Raw genomic sequence first — 17,499 nt, forward strand, 5'->3', positions numbered from 1 at the left:
TACTCTTCATTGACCATTAATTAGCTGAGCTTTAAAGAATTTTTTACAACTGTGTATATGATACTTTATATAATTACAATAATTACAATATAGGTTTATGATACTTCTATACAGAAATGCACGGCCTCTCCCCACGGCCTCGGGATATATGTGGTGTATTTGGGATATATGTGGTGTATTTGGGATATATTTGGTGTATTTGGGATATATGTGGTGTATTTGGGATATATTTGGTATATTTGGGATATATGTGGTGTATTTGGGATATATTTGGTGTATTTGGGATATATTTGGTGTATTTGGGATATATTTGGTATATTTGGGATATATGTGGTGTATTGGGGATATATGTGGAGTATTTGGGATATATTTGGTGTATTGGGGATATATTTGGTGTATTTGGGATATATGTGGTGTATTTGGGATATATGTGGTATATTTGGGTACTCTGTGGTTATTTGGATCATATGTGGTGTCTTTGGATATATTGGTTCATTTGGGTCTTGTGGTGTCATTTGCGCATCTTGTGTCTCTTTGGGCATCTCTGTGGTCTCTTTGGGCTCTCTGTGTGTATTGGGGATATAGTGGTGTATATAGGTGTGACGTGTCATAGTAGTGGTTTATGTTAGTTATAGATTGACACTGGTAATGCTTGACCATGTACCCATTGGACTCTGCCTACCACCAGTTAGCACTTTTCTTTTGCTCTTCACCTTTTGTTATGTTTACCTGGTCTCCATTTTTTTTCAGCTTGGATATTGATCAATCATTAGAATTGGTAATGATTCTTTCCTGACCGCAGTAATTGTTTTCACTAAAACTATGTATATGTTTATATGTAATAATCTTACTCTTCATTGACCATTAATTAGCTGAGCTTTAAAGAATTTTTTCAACTGTGTATATGATACTTTATATAATTACAATAATTACAATATAGGTTTATGATACTTCTATACAGAAATGCACGGCCTCTCCCCACGGCCTCGGGATATATGTGGTGTATTTGGGATATATGTGGTGTATTTGGGATATATGTGGTGTATTTGGGATATATGTGGTGTATTTGGGATATATGTGGTGTATTTGGGATATATGTGGTGTATTTGGGATATATGTGGTGTATTTGGGATATATGTGGTGTATTTGGGATATATGTGGTGTATTTGGGATATATGTTGTGTATTTGGGATATATGTGGTGTATTTGGGATATATGTGGTGTATTTGGGATATATGTGGTGTATTTGGGATATATGTGGTGCCCCCCCCCCCCCCCCCCCCCCCCATCCCCCCTCCCCTGAACCCAATTCAACCCCTTCAAGTCAAAAATCCTTTCTCCAGAGTCAATATGTCATTCCCAAGAGTTCTGAAATGTTAAGTCAGAATTCTTGTCCTCGGAGTCGGGCAATCACATCTCCCAATGAGAGCTACACATATAGTAATAATGTTATTTGTTTTTCACTGTTAATAGGTGAGGAAGAGAAAAAAGGTGTGAAGGGAATTGTTTTACGTCAGTCCAAGAGTTATACTAAAATGCAGCCAAAAAAATGCCAAGATACCCGTGCCATTCCGACTCAAGTGACATTCTCCACCAAGAAAAAAGAAGGTTGGTTTTACCAGATGTTACCTGCTCTTTTATCTATACACATGAAGGCTGGATGTTTGGCACACTGATAGCATGTTTAACTGGATACAAATGTTATATGCTTATCTTTGACCTTGACCTTCCTTCAAGGTCACCGTTCAAATGATGATGTTTTTTTTAAAATTCAAAATTCTTTCAAAATGACTTGTTTGGGTCACATTTTAAAGAACCTGCTCTTTTGAAGGTGTTTGCAACATTTCTAGGTCAAATCATCAAAAATGACACCAATATGGCACCTTGAAGAATGTTTTCCTGCCAAAATTCAAAATTATTCATGAATTGCAATTCAGATGGGTTTTTTTTTTCATTACTGTGAATCATATACTGTTGATAATTAGTACATCTACAGCATGACTTGCTGGCTGCAATAGTTGTGAAAAAAGTTGACCTTGATCAACAAAGTTCAAGGTCACAGTAATCAATTGACCGGTTTAAGAACAGAAGTGAAGAGAAAACAAAGAGAAAACATAGGTATAGCATATGAATGCGACCGTCAGATCGATAACATATCTTAGATGATTTCCTTGTTTAAATCCCATGTTTTGGGTCAAATACTTTTCACGGATGGAAAGGTCTCAATTTGATTTATCAAAATTGTAGATTTCATGGCCCATAGGTTTCATGTTTCTCCCTGAGGAGGTGCTAAACTTTACTATAGTTTATGCAGGGAAATCACAGTCTTAGGTGACCGTTAAAGCCCATGGGCCTCTTGTTGGTGAACATCTTGAAAATATGAGTATTATACTTATAGCTGGCCAAATAGAAAGGCTTCAGGCTAGAGTAGTCCTGCTCAATTTCTTCTAGGCTACAGGCTAAAGTAGTCCTGCTCAATTTCTTCTAGGCTGCAGGCTAAAGAAGTCCTGCTCAATTTCTTCTAGGCTACAGGCTAAAGTAGTCCTACTCAATTTCTTCTACTGGAACATGAAGGCTGTCTTGCTGATTTAGCCACCAAAATCAGTCTCACTTTTTCAGGAAAACAATAAATACAATTATAACTACATAGTATAAAAGTTTCTTTAAAGCTGGGAAAGTGTTCTAAGTAATGATATAAAAGCCAGATGAATATTAGCCACTGGAAAGAACAATATATTTAAACTGAAAAAATGTGAAATTTCTAGAAGGAACAAGACTGAATGTATATCAGGATAATGTTTGTAACATCTTGTACTTTCAGTAGAAAAGAAAGAACCAGAGAAGCCACCGTCTCCGAGAGGCAGAGCCGAGTCTCCGACCCCCAAAACCTTAGTGGGTGTGTCCAACAAGAAACTGGATTCACAGGATGGCAGGTAGGATCAGTTTGGTTTACTGAAATTTCTTGCTTACTACACATTCCTAGACTCTATATAAATCATTCTTCTCTTTCATCCTTACAGAGGGTCCTTCAGATATAAATCAGATATCCTTCACTTTCATCCTTACAGAGGGTCCTTCAGATATAAATCAGATATCCTTCACTTTCATCCTTACAGAGGGTCCTTCAGATATAAATCATATATCCTCTTTCATCCTTACAGAGGGTCCTTCAGATATAAATCATATATCCTTCACTTTCATCCTTACAGAGGGTCCTTCAGATATAAATCATATATCCTCTTTCATCCTTACAGAGGGTCCTTCAGATATAAATCATATATCCTCTTTCATCCTTACAGAGGGTCCTTCAGATATAAATCATATATCCTTCACTTTCATCCTTACAGAGGGTCCTTCAGATATAAATCAGATATCCTTCACTTTCATCCTTACAGAGGGTCCTTCAGATATAAATCATATATCCTTCACTTTCATCCTTACAGAGGGTCCTTCAGATATAAATCATATATCCTCTTTCATCCTTACAGAGGGTCCTTCAGATATAAATAATTTAACCTTCTCTTTCATCCTGACAGAGGGTCCTTCAGCAGACTTGGACGACTAGCAGGAGTGGACCCTGCCCCTGCCTCGTCCCCAAGGGGTAGGGACTCAGTACACAGTAAAATGAGCTCTGATAAGATGAGTCAGAAGTCGCATGCATCTAAACTAAAAATGAAGGAGGACAAGAATGCATCGCCTTCAGCACGTCACGTCAAGTCGGCTGAATCAACAGGTAGGTCATAGTCCGATGTGAATCATTATGGTATCCGGGTCAGTGGAGTGTAGGTTACAGGAAGGGAAATGACATCAAGATAGGATTTTAATCAGATTGATATCAACTGCCTCTTCTGTTTAACAGGGGTTGAGGCTTTAAAGGAAGCTCAAAGATTAAAACGACAAAAGAAATCTGATGCGGCCCAACTAGCAGCCCAGCAAGCTGCCGACCATATATTCAAGTTTGGGACCTGTATGATTCCTGTTAGGATGGCCAACTTCTTCACAGGTACTGTAGTAATAATATAGCACCTCTGAGTTACAACCACTCTTTTAGTATTGTTCAAGAATCATGACTATTACACCATTTAGAATTCTGCCACTAAAACTGGCACTACTTGTTACTCAACCTTTATATTTTTGAGTCATGGGTTCACCAAGGTGAGGCAGAAAGTCATGTACCAAAGTAGGTCACTTTGACATACATTTTAATCTTTGACCTACACAAAAAAAAGTTCATCCATTAATGGTATTTTATTTTTGAATTTGATTGGGTACATAATTTGCCAAATTGTGTTGTTTTAAAGATATAAATATTTTTAGGTATACATGTACTTATGTTCAATTGATGGAGATGAATTTCATCACCGTGTTGCATCAGGGTTCATTTAGTTCAAGATGAAGGTACTCTAATTTAAACAGTGTCTGTCTTTTTGCATTTTTTAGGTCACATGACAAAGTCTCAAGTGACCTATTCTAATCGCCTTTTGTCTGGCTTGCATCATGCTTCATCTGTTTTTCGTCTGTAAACAAATAACATTTTCGACTTTTCAGAAATTCCTGAACTAATTTCAATGAAATTTTGCAGAAACCTTCCATGGTCAAATGTCAACCATATTTGTGAATTATATGGTCCCCTACTCCCAGGGCACTGGGGCAGGGCAAGAAAAAAGGGTCAGAATGACTGAAATTTTAAAAATCTTCTTTTCAGGGACACAAATAAGTTAGAATCAAATACTATTCATAGACAGAAGGGTCTTAATATATTGTAAGAAAAATGTGAATTTCAGGACCCAGGGGTCTCATGTTTGTCACTGGGGAGGAAGTAAACTTCACTCTATGTTTTATTGGGAAATCACATTTCAGGTAATCATTAAGGCTCATGTATGTCTTATTGTTCATACATTTTTTGTTTCTGGAGTTTACTTATGTGACGACACAGAAATTGTTGACATAGTGTTGCATCGTATACAGGTGTTAAGAGCTTGACGAGCCGTCTGTCTGGGCCTGTACTAGGAGTAGAGGACTGCTTTATTAGTCTTAAAGTGGATGGACCAATCATGTCAGAGAAACAGAAATTAGAGCTCAACCCTATGATCATAAAGATTCACTCCTGTACCAACCTACCAGACTCCCCAATCAGCCACCCAGAACTCAAAATGAGGTGAGTCCAGCTGTGGATGATACACATGTAATAATAGTAGTTAGAAATCTAGGGCATTTCCTTGGTCTGAGTAGCGGTATCTAAAACATGATTTTCATTTCACATTTGAACTTGTACTCAAGAAGAGAAAATACTCATTTGTACATGTTTATGGAACAGAATTCCACACTTAGGGCTGTGAATACAGACTTGGGAGTGTCCCAGTCAATTAAAAACCCCTCTGAAATTGGAAATTGGAAATCTTGAAATAACTTTTTCATGCCTGTATGACTTAATTAAAAAAATGTATTATATTGTTCTTTGGGTGAAGTTTTTGTGTCTACATTTTCTTTAAACAGAAATCTGAAAACCATTTTGATGATCTTTTTCAGATGTAAACCTGTTTACTGCAAATATGAATTCTTCAAACAGCCTGTTCACACGAGTGCAGGACGAGAACATGCTCGGAACATCTACTGGGACGATGTCAATGTTGTACTGACCGGTAGGTTATAGACATTAGTCTTAATGCCTCCATTCATCAAGAATAACCAGCTAGCGAAATAATTTACTAAATCATTCTTTCCTCTTAGAAAATTTCAGAAAGGACATACCTAAACATATACTTAATGGCTTTTCATTACTTGTAAAAGACCTTTGTACAAAATACATGTATTTATTTTATGGTTGATTAGATAACAAAGAACAATATAGGAAAGTATAAAAAGCACGCTTTGGTTTATTTTCTACAATTAAACATTAATACTTACAGGTACCTTAGATCCATCTGAGCTTCGTCAATATCTGAATGGGCCTCCATTGGAGATTGAAGTACATGACCGAGACCGACGGGAGGAGGATGTCCGACTCAAGCCAACTCTTTTTGGAGATGATTTGGAAGATGAAAAGATCAGTAATGTTGGAACTATCACAAGTAAGTCAGGGGAGGTTACTCTAGCATTTAAGAGCTTGACTACGTCCACAAATAAGCCCCCATCCACAAGTAAGTCAGGGGAGGTAACTCTAGCATTCATGACCGTGACCACATCCACAAGTAAGTCAGGGGAAGATACTCAAGCATCCGGACTGTGGCCACGTCCACAAATATGCCCCCCATTTACAAGTAAGTCGGAGGAGGTTACTCTAGCTGTACTGAAACTTGTTTTATTTTAAAAAGGCTTAATTTAAATAGACAAAAATATTGGTCCATTAGTACACATGTATTATCTAACTATATTACGTAAATGTGTATATCACCATGCCACGTGGACTACTGGACATGTGTATCTTTAGTATTTAAGGACCACATATTAAGTAGTACATGGCAGTAGTCGTGGGGTGGTCAACGCGCCACTCCAAGACAATGTCCTGGACTGAAAGTCCAGGATAAGTCATTACACTACTGCATGGAACTATGTTTGTATGTAAACCATAATAAAACGTTGGCCAACCAATGAGTCTACAGTTATGACTTTATCATCATCATCAACATCATCACTGAAGGAAGAACTACAAAATCCATTAAATATTATATAGCATCCAAGAGTGTAACCATTTCATTACATTATCATTATATTCATCCACAACTATGCCCCTATTCACATGTAAGCCTGCTGTATTGTTTGGAAATATATGTAAAATACTGAAGAAGAATAATAGGACTGAGTAATGTTTACAAGTGAGGTCCTCCTCAAGGTCTGTTTTGTTACAGAAGGAGAGGATTATTTTGGGAGTAATGAGAATAAAGGCTTTAGTTACTGTTCATTAGGTATTTACATGTACCCAGGTATATACTAAGTGTGATTAAGATTCTCTCTTGTCCTTAGTTATATATAACCTTGACCTTACTATGATTGACAGGTAGGAGGACCCTACACAATCCGTTCACGGGGAGGAATAAGCCGTGGGACCCCTATGGTACCACCAAGGTGGATCTGTCGGAGCTCCTGCTTGGTCACAAGTACCTACACATAAAGGTACCTCTCCACAACTGTGGTATCCCTGATGTCCTCGGCTCCAAGGATGGTGGTGATGGAAAGCTGGTCGGATTCCCAGGGGCTGTGGATGGACCAGGTAAGTCTAGATCTTCAATAGCAGGAATACAACAGTTCACACTTTGGATGCATTGTTTTGTGCCTAAAAGAAAACTTTTTCTATTCAAGTTTTGATATTTTTATAGGTGTAACAAGTGAGTTTTTAAGTCTTTTGAATTATAATTTAGTTATTTGGTAAATATTTACACTACTGTACTTTCAGTGGACAGACCTATATCAGCTGGTCATTACGTTAGCTCTAACACTATGATGAAGATCAAGGTGGAACTGGCCCATCCCCTCACTACTCCAGACAAGGTGGCCATCCGGGAACCTTTTGGGTCTACCAGGGAGGTAAATATCTTATACATCTTATAGAGTAGATATTAAATATCCTGCCATTGGTCACATGTCCTACCATTGCAATTGGTCACTTTAAAGTGAGGAAATGTTATCTGTTCTACCATTGGTCATTGATTAATGAGGAAATGTTATCTGTTCTACCATTGGTCATTGATTAATGAGGAAATGTTATCTGTTCTACCATTGGTCATTGATCAATGAGGAAATGTTGAATGTTCTATGCTCTACCATTGATATTGTAAATTAACTAAATTGAGTATAAGGTTACTGTCCTTGTTTTTGGGAGAAATATTTGTCCATCTGAACGGTGTAATGAGACAGTGGTTGTCTTGACTGTTACAAGTATATGTTGGGTAATCCCTATATATATAGTGTTTGTTACATGTATATGTTGGGTACTCCCTATATATATAGTGTTTGTTACAAGTATATGTTGGGTACTCCCTATATATATAGTGTTTGTTACATGTATATGTTGGGTACTCCCTATATATATAGTGTTTGTTACATGTATATGTTGGGTACTCCCTATATATATAGTGTTTGTTACATGTATATGTTGGGTACTCCCTATATATATAGTGTTTGCTACATGTATATGTTGGGTATACTCCCTATATATATAGTGTTTGTTACATGTATATGTTGGGTACTCCCTATATATATAGTGTTTGTTACAAGTATATGTTGGGTACTCCCTATATATATAGTGTTTGTTACATGTATATGTTGGGTACTCCCTATATATATAGTGTTTGTTACATGTATATGTTGGGTACTCCCTATATATATAGTGTTTGTTACATGTATATGTTGGGTACTCCCTATATATATATAGTGTTTGTTACATGTATATGTTGGGTACTCCCTATATATATATATAGTGTTTGTTACATGTATATGTTGGGTACTCCCTATATATATAGTGTTTGTTACAAGTATATGTTGGGTACTCCCTATATATATAGTGTTTGTTACATGTATATGTTGGGTACTCCCTATATATATAGTGTTTGTTACATGTATATGTTGGGTACTCCCTATATATATAGTGTTTGTTACATGTATATGTTGGGTACTCCCTATATATATAGTGTTTGTTACATGTATATGTTGGGTACTCCCTATATATATAGTGTTTGTTACATGTATATGTTGGGTACTCCCTATATATATAGTGTTTGTTACAAGTATATGTTGGGTACTCCCTATATATATATATAGTGTTTGTTACATGTATATGTTGGGTACTCCCTATATATATAGTGTTTGTTACATGTATATGTTGGGTACTCCCTATATATATAGTGTTTGTTACATGTATATGTTGGGTACTCCCTATATATATAGTGTTTGTTACATGTATATGTTTGGTATACTCCCTATATATATAGTGTTTGTTACATGTATATGTTGGGTACTCCCTATATATATATAGTGTTTGTTACATGTATATGTTTGGTATACTCCCTATATATATAGTGTTTGTTACATGTATATGTTGGGTACTCCCTATATATATAGTGTTTGTTACATGTATATGTTGGGTACTCCCTATATATATAGTGTTTGTTACATGTATATGTTGGGTACTCCCTATATATATAGTGTTTGTTACATGTATATGTTGGGTACTCCCTATATATATAGTGTTTGTTACATGTATATGTTGGGTACTCCCTATATATATAGTGTTTGTTACATGTATATGTTGGGTACTCCCTATATATATAGTGTTTGTTACAAGTATATGTTGGGTACTCCCTATATATATATATATAGTGTTTGTTACATGTATATGTTGGGTACTCCCTATATATATAGTGTTTGTTACATGTATATGTTGGGTATACTCCCTATATATATAGTGTTTGTTACATGTATATATTGGGTACTCCCTATATATATATATATAGTGTTTGTTACATGTATATGTTGGGTACTCCTATATATATAGTGTTTGTTACATGTATATGTTGGGTACTCCCTATATATATAGTGTTTGTTACATGTATATGTTGGGTATACTCCCTATATATATAGTGTTTGTTACATGTATATGTTGGGTACTCCCTATATATATAGTGATTGTTACAAGTATATGTTGGGTATACTCCCTATATATATAGTGTTTGTTACATGTATATGTTGAGTACTCCCCATATATATAGTGATTGTTACAAGTATATGTTGGGTATACTCCCTATATATATAGTGTTTGTTACATGTATATGTTGGGTACTCCCTATATATATAGTGTTTGTTACATGTATATGTTGGGTATACTCCCTATATATATAGTGTTTGTTACATGTATATGTTGGGTACTCCCTATATATATAGTGATTGTTACAAGTATATGTTGGGTATACTCCCTATATATATAGTGTTTGTTACATGTATATGTTGGGTACTCCCTATATATATATAGTGTTTGTTACATGTATATGTTGGGTACTCCCTATATATATAGTGTTTGTTACATGTATATGTTGGGTACTCCCTATATATATAGTGTTTGTTACATGTATATGTTGGGTACTCCCTATATATATAGTGATTGTTACATGTATATGTTGGGTACTCCCTATATATACATATATAGTGTTTGTTACATGTATATGTTGGGTACTCCCTATATATATAGTGTTTGTTACATGTATATGTTGGGTACTCCCTATATATATATAGTGTTTGTTACATGTATATGTTGGGTACTCCCTATATATATAGTGTTTGTTACAAGTATATGTTGGGTACTCCCTATATATATAGTGTTTGTTACATGTATATGTTGGGTATACTCCCTATATATATAGTGTTTGTTACATGTATATGTTGGGTACTCCCTATATATATAGTGTTTGTTACATGTATATGTTGGGTACTCCCTATATATATAGTGTTTGGTACATGTATATGTTGGGTACTCCCTATATATATAGTGTTTGTTACATGTATATGTTGGGTACTCCCTATATATATAGTGTTTGTTACATGTATATGTTGGGTACTCCCTATATATATAGTGTTTGTTACATGTATATGTTGGGTACTCCCCATATATATAGTGTTTGTTACATGTATATGTTGGGTACTCCCCATATATATAGTGTTTGTTACATGTATATGTTGGGTACTCCCTATATATATAGTGTTTGTTACAAGTATATGTTGGGTACTCCCTATATATATAGTGTTTGTTACATGTATATGTTGGGTACTCCCCATATATATAGTGTTTGTTACATGTATATGTTGGGTACTCCCCATATATATAGTGTTTGTTACATGTATATGTTGGGTACTCCCTATATATATAGTGTTTGTTACATGTATATGTTGGGTATACTCCCTATATATATAGTGTTTGTTACATGTATATGTTTGGTACTCCCTATATATATAGTGTTTGTTACAAGTATATGTTGGGTACTCCCTATATATATAGTGTTTGTTACATGTATATGTTGGGTACTCCCTATATATATAGTGTTTGTTACAAGTATATGTTGGGTACTCCCTATATATATAGTGTTTGTTACAAGTATATGTTGGGTACTCCCTATATATATAGTGTTTGTTACAAGTATATGTTGGGTATACTCCCTATATATATAGTGTTTGTTACATGTATATGTTGGGTACTCCCTATATATATAGTGTTTGTTACAAGTATATGTTGGGTACTCCCTATATATATAGTGTTTGTTACATGTATATGTTGGGTACTCCCTATATATATAGTGTTTGTTACATGTATATGTTGGGTATACTCCCTATATATATAGTGTTTGTTACATGTATATATTGGGTACTCCCTATATATATATATATAGTGTTTGTTACATGTATATGTTGGGTACTCCCTATATATATAGTGTTTGTTACATGTATATATTGGGTACTCCCTATATATATATATATAGTGTTTGTTACATGTATATGTTGGGTACTCCCTATATACAGTGGAACTTCGTTAACTCGAACTCGGATAACTCGAATACCCCGCTTAACTCGAAGTACCTCGCCGGTCCCGGCCGAATTCTCTCTTTATCTTAGTAAAAAAAACTCGGATAATTCGAATTCGGATAACTCGAAAAACTCGGATAATACGAAGTAAAAATTTGGTCCCAACAATAAAAATCCTACTTGAAATGTTCGAATAACTCGAAGTATAATTTTCGTCGATCGGTGGCAAACGCCGACATTTTTTAAGAGCTAAATTCCGTTTGTAATACTGAACATATCGGCACTACTAACCTACATGCTATTATAAGTGTTTCATAAATTCATAAAAGAAATTGTCGGTTGAATCTTATAACAACAAGTCTTGGTGATAAAAAGTACTGCTTTACTTACATCAGGTAATTTCCCAAGGCGGTCGCCGATATCAGTACACACGATAGTCAACAACTCATCTACCCGTTCGCTCAAGCGGAACTAATCTCTGACACACCGGTAGATCTACCCGGCTGATGTTTTTACAGGTGTAGAATGACACAGTCACCGGCGCCTATTAAATCTTTAAACTGCTGAAACAATAGCGTAATTACTGCCGAGGTGTTCAGAGTACAACTGTAACGGTCAGTGCTGTCTATTAAATCGGATAAAACGCCAACTCAGTTACAGTAACATTTTATACGCACATGCGCAGCCCAACTTCCGGTGCTAATACACATGGAAATGGCGTGGTTATCAATAAAAAGTAAGTAGGCCGATCAAACAGTATTTTATATATGTCCAATAAAGGTAATGGTTCTGTTACGTTTTGTATGCAATCTGTGTTAAACTTAAACGGTTATTTGTTTTGACATTAATAACTTGTTATTTTGTCGAATTCCGTTTTATCGTTTACCTTTTGCAAACATGACTTGCACATCAGATCGTTATTGAAATGACTAAGTGAAAGAAACTTTATCGTGACTGTATATCGGCAAAACTATACAAATAACAAGTGACATAACGAAACATTACATATATATTTACATGTATTGACCAGTCTTCACACTAAACTGATGAGCGACAGAGCGAAGTTATAATGATTATATAATGTTGACAAATATTGACCAAACTTTTCACCAAAAACGATAACTCGCTTAATTCGAACACTCGGATAACTCGAAGTTTTTTCGTGGTCCCGTCGACTTCGAGTTAACGAAGTTCCACTGTATATAGTGTTTGTTACATGTATATGTTGGGTACTCCCTATATATATAGTGTTTGTTACATGTATATGTTGGGTATACTCCCTATATATATAGTGTTTGTTACATGTATATGTTGGGTACTCCCTATATATATAGTGTTTGTTACATGTATATGTTGGGTACTCCCTATATATATATATATAGTGTTTGTTACATGTATATGTTGGGTACTCCCTATATATATAGTGTTTGTTACATGTATATGTTGGGTACTCCCTATATATATAGTGTTTGTTACATGTATATGTTGGGTACTCCCTATATATATAGTGTTTGGTACATGTATATGTTGGGTACTCCCTATATATATAGTGTTTGTTACATGTATATGTTGGGTACTCCCTATATATATAGTGTTTGTTACATGTATATGTTGGGTACTCCCTATACAGTGCATTCCACTTAATCGGGTAACGCTTAATCGGGTATTTCGTTTAATTGGGTAAAATTTCAAAAACCAAAACCATTTTCTCTTAAATCATGTTAAAAAAATTCGTTTAATTGGGTTGGAAAAGTCGTATTTTTCGGTTATTCGAATAGAACAATCGGGACAAAAAATAGAAATGCTCCGATTTTCACGAAAGTCATCGCGTATTTCTTTAAGTTTTAGACATTTATCAACAAATAGTGTAATTTTGATGGTTCAAATGTCAAAAAACAGTTAAATATTACCTTAAACGGTAATGTTATGTCGGGGGTTTTGTCATGTTCAGAACTGTGTTGTTGTTGATTCTGCCTCGTGTGGTTTTTCCCCAACAGGAAGTCGACTAAGAATTGTGGGTAAATTAAATGTTATTTTTAGAGTCAGCAGCAGGCAAAACGTAATGGGGTTTTAAAAGCATAATTAAGCGACTAGACAATTAAACTTTTACGTCTGGGATGTAAAATCTTCGAAGCAAAAACCAAACAATAGGTTTTTACCTGGGTCTGATATTGCTACAGATCGATTGATATCACCGCTTACTGTATGTGGCGAATCCAAAGTGAGGGGTTCGCCACGGGGAAATGTGACGACACCGATACACAGGTGAGTTAAAAATCAGTAGCGAGCAGTAAAAGGACAGACGCCCGACGTTAGCTCATAATTCCTATTCAGGTTAGGATTAGAACTGGTTAATAAAAACATTACATTGGATTTCGTGTTGTTTTATCAGTGACTGCCAGTGTCAAGTTCGTATAAATTTATACCACAGGAAACGACCTAAATAAACTCGGTTTCTCCGATCTCTGTGCTTTGGTAATTGGAAATAATATGGAATATTTTAAACTTCAAAGCGAACATAAGAATGTCTCTATGATAAACATAAATGATTTTAGATGTAATTGTCGGCGAGTCCTTAGATCGTATGTCAAATTAGGAACACACGGATGAAACGGATGTATGACCCCCCGATTTGAGGTGCTACGATTGTACTGTGCCGCGAATAAGAAAATCATTAAGGTTTTGTTATTTTAATACACACATTTTTATACAATTAGTAATAGTAATCTGACAATTTGACATCAGTGAAAGCACAAACAAAAACACCGTTTATTAACAATAATAACGCAAATATTTTCATCCAAAATCGACCCAAGTCTGACTACCATTACGGACCAAATCCAAGATGGCGACGTGCATTTCGGCTTATCGGGTAAGTCGGTTAATCGGGTAAAAAGTCCCCGCAAATAGGCAACCCGATTAAGCGGAATGCACTGTATATATATATATAGTGTTTGTTACATGTATATGTTGGGTACTCCCTATATATACATATATAGTGTTTGTTACATGTATATGTTGGGTACTCCCTATATATATAGTGTTTGTTACATGTATATGTTGGGTACCCCCTTATATATATAGTGTTTGTTACATGTATATGTTGGGTACTCCCTATATATATAGTGTTTGTTACATGTATATGTTGGGTACTCCCTATATATATAGTGTTTGTTACATGTATATGTTGGGTACTCCCTATATATATAGTGTTTGTTACATGTATATGTTGGGTATACTCCCTATATATATAGTGTTTGTTACATGTATATGTTTGGTACTCCCTATATATATAGTGTTTGTTACATGTATATGTTGGGTACTCCCTATATATAGTGTTTGTTACATGTATATGTTGGGTACTCCCTATATATATAGTGTTTGTTACATGTATATGTTGGGTACTCCCTATATATATAGTGTTTGTTACATGTATATGTTGGGTACTCACTATATATATAGTGTTTGTTACATGTATATGTTGGGTACTCCCTATATATATAGTGTTTGTTACATGTATATGTTGGGTACTCCCTATATATATATATATAGTGTTTGTTACATATATATGTTGGGTACTCCCTATATATATAGTGTTTGTTACATATATATGTTGGGTACTCCCTATATATATAGTGTTTGTTACATGTATATGTTGGGTACTCCCTATATATATAGTGTTTGTTACATGTATATGTTGGGTACTCCCTATATATATATATATAGTGTTTTTCTCTCTACCTGAAGTAGATTGTACCTGTACTTATAATTACCTGTGTTTAATTGTAGTGCCCGTTTGGGAGGATTGTATTTATATTTGACTACAAAAACACCACCCTGCTCCATCAGCTACAGAACCTAGTAACAGATGTGAACGCTCAGGCTCTGGAGCTGGACGACATGCCACAGCACGTCATCAATGCAGCTCTGTCCACCTACAAACTATCTCTGTAGGTATTTCATACAGTAGAATTATATATGTCAGCAAAAGTGTGTTCTTCTTTCATGAAATAACTGAAATTAGGTAAAAATTGAATAAAGGTTCATACCAATCAATAATCATGAAACAGATTAGTTAAACATTATATACATATATATAGATACACAGTAGATATTCTTAACTCTTTATGTATCCTATTTCATGTTTTTTATGGTGTGTTTTTTTTTGTTTTCAATGATAGACTTTTATGAACATGTATTCTAAAAAAGAAATTCAATTCAATTCAACATATATGGACTTAAGTCTATAGGTATGATAACCACACAGCCAAAGTCTAGATGATATGATAATCACACAGCCAAAGTCTAGATGATATGATACACACAGCCAAAGTCTAGATGTTATGATAATCACACAGCCAAAGTCTAGATGATATGATACACACAGCCAAAGTCTAGATGTTATGATAATCACACAGCCAAAGTCTAGATGTTATGATAATCACACAGCCAAAGTCTAGATGTTATGATAATCACACAGCCAAAGTCTAGGTGATATGATGACCACACAGCCAAAGTCTAGGTATGATAACCACACAGCCAAAGTCTAGATGATATGATGATCACACAGCCAAAGTCTAGATGTTATGATACACACAGCCAAAGTCTAGATGATATGATGATCACACAGCCAAAGTCTAGATGTTATGATGAACACACAGCCAAAGTCTATATGATGTGATACACACAGCCAAAGTCTAAATGATATGATGATCAAACAGCCAAAGTCTAGATGATATGATTATCACACAGCCAAAGTCTAGATATGATAATCACACAGCCAAAGTCTAGATGATATGATGATCACACAGCCAAAGTCTAGATGATATGATGATCACACAGCCAAAGTCTAGATGACATACACACAGCCAAAGTCTAGATATGATAATCACACAGCCAAAGTCTAGATGTTATGATACCCACAGCCAAAGTCTAGATGTTATGATGATCACACAACCAAAGACTAGATGATATAATTATCACACAGCCAAAGTCTAGGTGATATGATGATCACACAGCCAAAGTCTAGATGATATGATGATCACACAGCCAAAGTCTAGATGATGTGATACACACAGCCAAAGTCTAGATGATATAATAATCACACAGCCAAAGTCTAGATGATGTGATACACACAGCCAAAGTCTAGATGTTATGATAATCACACAGCCAAAGTCTAGATAATATGATTCACACAGCCAAAGTCTAGATGATATGATGACCACACAGCCAAAGTCTAGATGATATGATAACCACACAGCCAAAGTCTAGATGATATAATAATCACACAGCCAAAGTCTAGATGTTATGATGAACACACAGCCAAAGTCTAGGTGATATGATAATCACACAGCCAAAGTCTAGATGATGTGATACACACAGCCAAAGTCTAAATGATATGATGATCAAACAGCCAAAGTCTAGATGATATGATTATCACACAGCCAAAGTCTAGATATGATAATCACACAGCCAAAGTCTAGATGTTATGATAATCACACAGCCAAAGTCTAGATGATATGATACACACAGCCAAAGTCTAGATGTTATGATGATCACACAGCCAAAGTCTAGATGATATAATAATCACACAGCCAAAGTCTAGGTGATATGATGATCACACAGCCAAAGTCTAGATGATATAATAATCACACAGCCAAAGTCTTGATGTTATGATGACCACACAGCCAAAGTCTAGATGATATAATAATCACACAGCCAAAGTCTAGATGATATGATAATCACACAGCCAAAGTCTAGATGATGTGATACACACAGCCAAAGTCTAGATGTTATGATGATCACACAGCCAAAGTCTAGATGATATAATAATCACACAGCCAAAGTCTAGATGATGTGATAATCACACAGCCAAAGTCTAGATGTTATGATAATCACACAGCCAAAGTCTAGATGATATGATACACACAGCCAAAGTCTAGATGTTATGATGATCACACAGCCAAAGTCTAGATGATATAATAATCACACAGC

General features: G+C 35.3%; 1 protein-coding gene across 7 annotated transcripts in view; it reads left to right on the top strand.

Moving 5' to 3' along the window:
- Positions 1-17,499, top strand: part of LOC117331748 — a 60,371-nt gene that overhangs the window by 25,369 nt on the left and 17,503 nt on the right. For 6 of the 7 annotated variants that reach the window (XM_033890617.1, XM_033890619.1, XM_033890623.1 and 3 more), the window contains 10 exons: positions 1,474-1,608; positions 2,822-2,933; positions 3,537-3,733; positions 3,860-4,003; positions 4,969-5,158; positions 5,530-5,642; positions 5,910-6,071; positions 6,998-7,210; positions 7,394-7,524; positions 15,295-15,455. In XM_033890617.1, the coding sequence (XP_033746508.1) occupies positions 1,474-1,608; positions 2,822-2,933; positions 3,537-3,733; positions 3,860-4,003; positions 4,969-5,158; positions 5,530-5,642; positions 5,910-6,071; positions 6,998-7,210; positions 7,394-7,524; positions 15,295-15,455 (1,558 nt within the window). The remainder of the gene's footprint in view (positions 1-1,473; positions 1,609-2,821; positions 2,934-3,536; positions 3,734-3,859; positions 4,004-4,968; positions 5,159-5,529; positions 5,643-5,909; positions 6,072-6,997; positions 7,211-7,393; positions 7,525-15,294; positions 15,456-17,499) is intronic. The other variant, XM_033890618.1, reaches the window with a different exon arrangement.

Source organism: Pecten maximus, chromosome 7 (genome assembly GCF_902652985.1).
Source record: "Pecten maximus chromosome 7, xPecMax1.1, whole genome shotgun sequence".
NCBI classification, from domain to species: domain Eukaryota; kingdom Metazoa; phylum Mollusca; class Bivalvia; order Pectinida; family Pectinidae; genus Pecten; species Pecten maximus.